Here is a 7,033-nt window from a genome sequence, read left to right as displayed (position 1 = left end):
CTTAACGGAATGGGCAGTGTCTTGAAAGGACAATGGAATGTAGTTGAGTTAACTCGGGTGATGCTGAGGGAATTAGATTAGGAAATGAGACACTTAAAGTAGTAAAGGAGGTTTGCTATTTGGGGAGCAAAATAACTGATGATAGTCGAAGTAGAGAGGATATAAAATGTAGACTGGCAATGGCAAGGAAAGCATTTCTGAAGAAGACAAATTTGTTAACATCGAGTATTGATTTAAGTGTCAGGAAGTCGTTTCTGAAAGTATTTGTATGGAATGTGGCCATGTATGGAAGTGGAAAATGGACGATAAATAGTTTGGACAAGAAGAGAATAGAGGCATTCGAAATGTGGTGCTACAGAAGAATGCTGAAGATTAGATGGGTAGATCACATAACTAATGAGGAGGTATTGAATAGAATTGGGGAGTAGAGGAGTTTGTGGCACAACTTGACTAGAAGAAGGGATCGGTTGGTACGACATGTTCTGAGGCATCCAGGGATCACCAATTTAGTATTGGGGGGCAGCGTGGAGGGTAAAAATCGTAGAGGGAGACCAAGAGATGAATACACCAAGCAGATTCATAAGGATGTAGGCTGCAGTACGTACTGGGAGATGAAGCAGCTTGCACAGGGTACAGTAGCACGGATAGCTGCATCAAACCAGTCTCAGGACTGAAGACGACAACAACAACAACAACATACAATCATTAGCTTGCAGATCCTTGCTTTGCACTCATGTAAACAGATAACATTTTCTGCAACATCTCCAAAATGACATCTAACGTGCTAATTTCAACACCATCTACAAACATCATTTTGAGGACCCATAGTGAGGGAACAGTGTGAATACATTACATTTTCATCTTACCTCTTCCACAGCCTCACAAAACATAGTTTTGTCAGAAGCCATCTGATTCGGTCATTTCTGCCCTGTCAGTCCTGCACTATAACTGCAAGACTGTGTGTTCTGCTTCTATCCCACATGATGGCTTTACACTCCTGCACCCTTCAATCAGAGGAAAAGAGCTGACGAGTACAAAGTGACTGCAGTGCTGCCATTCTTGGACTCGTCATTCTTGTGGAACCACAGCAGGAAGGAAGGAAGGAAGGAAGGGAGGAAGGGTGGAAGGGAGGAAGGGAAGCACCTGGTATAGTGCTGACATAACACCGTTGCCTGTACTTCTAATGCATGCATCCCTCAACATTTGACTCGTACTCACTCTTTCTGATCTTGAAGCATTACAAGTTGTAGCTACCACTTCAGTTCTGAAATGAGAAACTGATTAACACTATATAAATGCAGTTCTTAGTTGTGATATTACAAATACAGTAGTGAAAACTTTGCTAGCTTTTGGCTGAATACTTTGGGACAAACCCCCTCCCCCTGCCATCATGCCAAACACACACACCTGTACAGCTACACTGTGGTCCCTCTGGTTGTATTGGCCAGGCACACAGTAGCTGTACAGAGGTGTGTGTGTGTGTGTGTGTGTGTGTGTGTGTGTACAAGTGAGGGGAGGGAGCTTGCATGTTTAAGTGTACTTGGCATACTCCGTATCAATTCAGACAGGCTAGGAAAAAATCATACCTTCATAGTCTCGGATGTTATTGAATTTAGCAAATGTTAAAATGAAGGACTAACTAAGGAGCACATACTTTTTTTGTTTTCTCCAAAAAAATATTTGCTCTGAGATACAGCCCTCCAAAGATGACACTGCGCATACCACTTTGAAGATGTGAAGTTTGAAAAAATTTTAATTTGCTGTATCTCTGGAACAGTTCTAGAGATTTTGTTGATTTTCTTTTTTAATTGAAAGATAATTGCTTTTTGATTACAAAAAATCCTCCATTTGGATTTATCTGTCAAAGTACTTTCACTTAAGTACTCTAAACTCTTTTATAATTTATTGATTTCTTTTTTCAAAAACATCAAGTTGTATAGTTGCTCTAATAAACTGCAAAAGCTTCTTTAATACTGCAAATTATGTACCTCTTCACTTTCACAACTTTTTGACGTTCAACTGTAACAGTTATTGTGTCTGTTTTGTTGGCACTCTGGTGGGAACAGTCCCATTTACCTTCCAGATAAAATGGCTGCACTATTTGAACTTAAGCTGCTTTTAGAGGATGACGATAATAGGGATCTCGTCTTCCAAAGACTCCTTTTACAGACCTCACATTTCTTGATTTGTCTACTATGTACTTTGATACTGATGGAATGTGGTTCAAAATTGTTTTCTTTGAAAATGTATCTGGAATAATAGTTAGAACACGCACCTTTTCACTCTAGGATGCACAATATTCAACAGCCGAATTGATATTTGTGAAAAATTCCTGGCAAGAGGTGCAAGAGTGCTTTTGTTCATTTTCTTCTGAATATGGAATTTCTACTTTGAAGAGAGTGGTCAGTTTTGCTGTAGTGTATTCATTCATAGCTTTAGTAATTTCTCTGTGCTTTCTTGGTGCATAGAGCTTATGACTCAACTTCACTGACCACGGTTTCTTAACAGGACTGACACCTATCTCTGTAGCTGACTGATTCAAGGTATTTAATTCTTCCTCTGCTGATGCAAAATCTGCATCTTGTGCACCATGGAAGGCTTCACCTTGTTCAGATACTATCATTGTTGTTATTCAGGCAAAACATTTAGAACACACAAAGTCATCACTGGGAACATCTTCACTTCCCAACCTGAAGAAACTCTTTTTTTTGTCTTATACATCACTCTTTTATGGCTATGTAAATAGTCAGCAGACCTCACCCTTCTGTGGCCCCAATCAGAAAACATTTCAAACAGTCCTTTTCACAAAACACACTGCAACTGTGTCAACTGGCAAATTCCTCACGAAAAAACAGAACTCAGTGGATGGTCTCAGATTTCTTAGAAGCCTCTTAGTAAACAAATTAGCACTGAACAACTACAATGCAGACACTTTCAATGAACAACCACAACAAAGAAACTGACAAGAAACTACACAAAGTGTAAGAAATATTTGCAACAACAAAAGTGAAAAGAAATAACTGCAACAAATAAAGTGATAAGAAATAACTGCAACAAATAAAGTGATAAGAAATAACTGCAACAAATAAAGTGATAAGAAATAACTGCAACAAAGACAATAGAAATAAACATTGTAACAAAGAAATTTGTAAGAAACAACTTCAGTGAAGACATACATTACCCTTGAAAGCTAAAAAAAAAAAAAAATGGTTTTTAAAATAAAACCTGTCCAACTTAAAAGTGGAAGTTCTCCTTTACAGAGAATATAGTACTACATTGTACTAATCAACAGAAAAAGTCTTAACTTTTCTGGATTTGCATTTCTGGAAAAAAAAAAAATTACAAAAAATTCAAAATGCGACAGTAAAAGAACTTTGACAGGTATGTCCAAACAGAGGATACCATTCTAATCATAAAGCAATTATCTTTCGAATAAAAAAACTCTAACAAAATACCTAGAACTGTTACAGAGATACAGCATTTTAAAAAATGTTCCGAAATTCGCATCTTAAAAATGGTGTTTGCAGTGTCATTTTTGGAGGCCTGTATCTTGGAGCAGGAATGTTTTGGAGAAAACAAAAGAATGTGTGTTTCTTATTTACTCGAGACTTTTAACATACGCTAAATTCAATAACAACCAAGACTATGAAGTGATACGGGTTACAGCACTTGTGCCTCTACTATTCAGTGAGTTGTTAGCTTCAGTACTAAATTATGTTCTCTCTATCACCATGTAAATATAATAAATCATCTTTTATAAAAGCAGTATGCATCCACAGCTCAGTATTCTGCATGCCTGACTGCAGTGGGGAACCTGAGTTAAATTCTTGTTATTGACAGGGAGCTTTGCTTGCTGGAAGGATCGGAACATGGTCCACTCAACCTTGTGTGGCTAGTAGAATGAGAAGAAATAGTGGCTCTGTGACCTGGAAAGCTGACAACAGTCACAAAGAGCTGTGTGCTGACTACACATTCCTCTGTACCACCACATCTGTAGAATGCTACAGGGCAGAGAACGATTGAGCAGCTGATTGGCATCACGTCCTCCTTTGGGTCTGGTCCCAGAGTTAGTTTTTTCTCCTAACTCGTTGCGAAAGAGACAACTACTGCTGTCCCTCGTTTGTGTACCTAACGCTCCTTACAGTCACAGCCATGTTAATTGCAGTGTGTTAGAAGAGAATAAAAATATTTTATGAACAAATTTATTCAGTAACAAATACATAAAGAACAATTCTTATTACATAAAATGTAACGTCGTGACTCTTCAATCTTGTTCGTAGTTCTCTGTTTTCATATCATTCAGTCCCAGTTCTTCGTTCTGCTCAAATGATCTTTCGTAGTAAGTTATTTTAAGCCCGTGGTCTTCGCCACAATCATCTGTTAGGTTCTGAAACACCAGTGATTGTCAAATTAGTTTTCATTCTTCTGCCACATATCAGTAGGCACTAAGACAAAATAATGCTATGTATGGTATATTTTACTCGTTTAGTAACATTTTTTATGGAAATGTGATTGAAGCAGAACCGACACATACAAAAATTTAGAAATAGCCAAATCTTGAACTGTGAGACCTCTCTAAAATTCATCATTAGAATAAAGGAGGAAGAAAACTCACTCCAAGCATTGAATAAGGAGAAAAAAGGGATGCAGAGAATCTGTAGAAAGGAAAATTAAACTGATCTGTTCAAATTCGCTCACAATGTTTATGACTGAGATGATTATTCCTATTATCTGGTTAGTTTTACTTTTTTAAATTTAGTGTCACTTTTATCATAGTTACTTCTTTGTCAGCCTTCTGACATGATCTCCATTTCATAATTGTACTGGTAATTTTTTCCATGACTTCATTCTCTTTTTTATCTGAATCTTTGCTAATATCTTGAATTTCTACCTTTTTGTCTACCATGTCCCTATTCAGCCCACACTGCTCATTGCTCCCTAACTATTGTCCATTTCCAGCACTTATCAAACATTACATTCTCATTCTGACCCGCATTCCACAGTACATTTGTTCCAGTCTTAAGCATTTGAACACCACTGCTAATTTGCATTTTTATATTGTATTTCTCCAGTTATTCCTTCTCTTTGGCATTATCTCCTGAATGTGCAAACTTTCAAAATAACCATTCTTAAAATAAAAAAAAAATTGTCAAATGGCTCTGAGCACTATGGGACTTAACATCTGAGGTCATCAGTCCCCCAGAACTTAGAACTACTTAAACCTAACTAACCTAAGAACATCAGACACATCCATGCCTGAGGCAGGATTTGAACCGCTCGGCCACACCAGCCAGCAAAGTACCATTCTTCACCCTCCACGAAACTCATTTCCAATTCCAAATCACAGTAACAAATTCTCACACTATACTGTGGGTTCTTTATCAGCACTTCTCATCATCCAGTTTCCATACCAATCACATTTCGCCCCTCAAACATCTCCCACTTTCCCCACTGCCTGTAACTACCAAACTAAACTACATCAAACTGAAATTCAATAGCAGACAGGCAAAAAAAGGGCAACAAGAACATTCAATTTCTCACACTAGTGTCCTACATAGTAAAGGTTTCTACACTTTTGAAGAAAGTTCCTCTCCAGGTTTACAATGTTCTAAAGTAAAAGTGCATTAATATTTTAAACCAACTGTAATAAACTTTTTGATGTGATCCACTAATAACTGAAAGGTTCTGATTCAATACAGCACTGAAATCTTCTTAAGAGACATTCTAACTACAAGTTAAATATATAAGCTAACTGGGTGTAAAAGCAAATTTAATATAAAGCTTCTCTTGGGTTTTGGAGCATTTGGTTGGTTGGTTGGTTTGGGGAAGGAGACCAGACAGCGAGGTCATCGGTCTCATCGGATTAGGGAAGGACGGGGAAGGAAGTCGGCCGTGCCCTTTGAAAGGAACCATCCCGGCATTTGCCTGGAGCGATTTAGGGAAATCACGGAAAACCTAAATCAGGATGGCCGGACGCGGGATTGAACCGTCGTCCTCCCGAATTTTGGAGCTTTTAGACACTGAAATTTCAAGTACGCTAAAATTCAAGTATAGTTACATATTTCAATTTTTTTTGCTCCACAAATATGCAGAAATGGTAGCTCACTCTATGTAACTAGTAATGAAATGACCGTGGTAAACCATGCCCATTGTATTTTTGGTAATATTCCAAGACTTTAGTATACATCACCTCCATCCTCCACAAAGTATTGCCAACTCCCAGAATACCTGTCAGTCAAGATACTGCACCACATCTGCCAACATCTTCACTGTTTCCTATCACGAATCTCTTTTCTATTATAAAATGGGAACAACAGAACTTTGGAAACTGACATTGTTATCGTAGTGCATGAGCTCCATACCTGAATATAACTGTTTCCAGCAGGATCGTCTAGAACCAAAGTAGCAGATTCTTTGCAGTTTAGCACACAGTCGAGTCGGGCAAGAAAAGCTGAGAGCTTCTCTGATGTTTCAGGAGTCACACTGTCACCGAACATCGCTCCGCGTTCAGCCAGCTGCTCCTTCATTGCAACAAGTATCCCTTCCACAGTCGTGAAGCGACCTCCCAATGCCGCCGGGCCCACCTCAACGTCGAGCTCTGGCAATATTAAAGAACACGTTTCTGACTGTGGAACAAAAAAAGAAATTATCGGATAAATACAGAAACACCACTATGAAATTTTGTACGCTAGGGTGGTAGGATGCTGCTAAACTATTTCATTTCTCACAGTCGGTGCACATAATGTCTTATAATTGGGAGCTCCACAGTTTCATAGTACTGTACCAATAAAAACAGAAAAGCTGCACTTGCTGTGATCATTTTCATGGCATGCCCGTGCTGTTATCTATTTAGCCAAAGTACATAAAATAAATCATTTTATTAAGAAAGAATTACTGATGGTACACATCAGAGACTGTGCAAGACACAGAACAAGCACAGAATGGCAGCAACTGGATAGAGATTGTAGAAGGGTGACGGACCACGGATGATCAGTATTTGTTTTCAGTTTCCAACTGGTACGGCATCACGAGC

At 38.5% G+C, this 7,033-nt stretch overlaps 1 protein-coding gene across 1 annotated transcript in view; it reads right to left on the bottom strand.

Moving 5' to 3' along the window:
* Positions 1 to 4,186: 4,186 nt before the first annotated feature.
* LOC126164060 (zinc finger protein ZPR1) overlaps positions 4,187 to 7,033 on the bottom strand; it is a 64,159-nt gene continuing 61,312 nt past the window's right edge. The window contains exons 6-7 of the mRNA XM_049920207.1: positions 6,363 to 6,626; positions 4,187 to 4,387 (exon numbers count right to left, since the gene is read on the bottom strand). Coding sequence (XP_049776164.1) covers positions 4,265 to 4,387; positions 6,363 to 6,626 — 387 coding nt within the window. The 3' untranslated portion in view covers positions 4,187 to 4,264. The remainder of the gene's footprint in view (positions 4,388 to 6,362; positions 6,627 to 7,033) is intronic.

This window comes from Schistocerca cancellata, chromosome 1 (genome assembly GCF_023864275.1).
Source record: "Schistocerca cancellata isolate TAMUIC-IGC-003103 chromosome 1, iqSchCanc2.1, whole genome shotgun sequence".
NCBI classification, from domain to species: Eukaryota; Metazoa; Arthropoda; class Insecta; order Orthoptera; family Acrididae; genus Schistocerca; species Schistocerca cancellata.
Note: the sequence above shows the minus strand (reverse complement) of the source record. Positions and strands in the feature narration are given on the sequence as shown.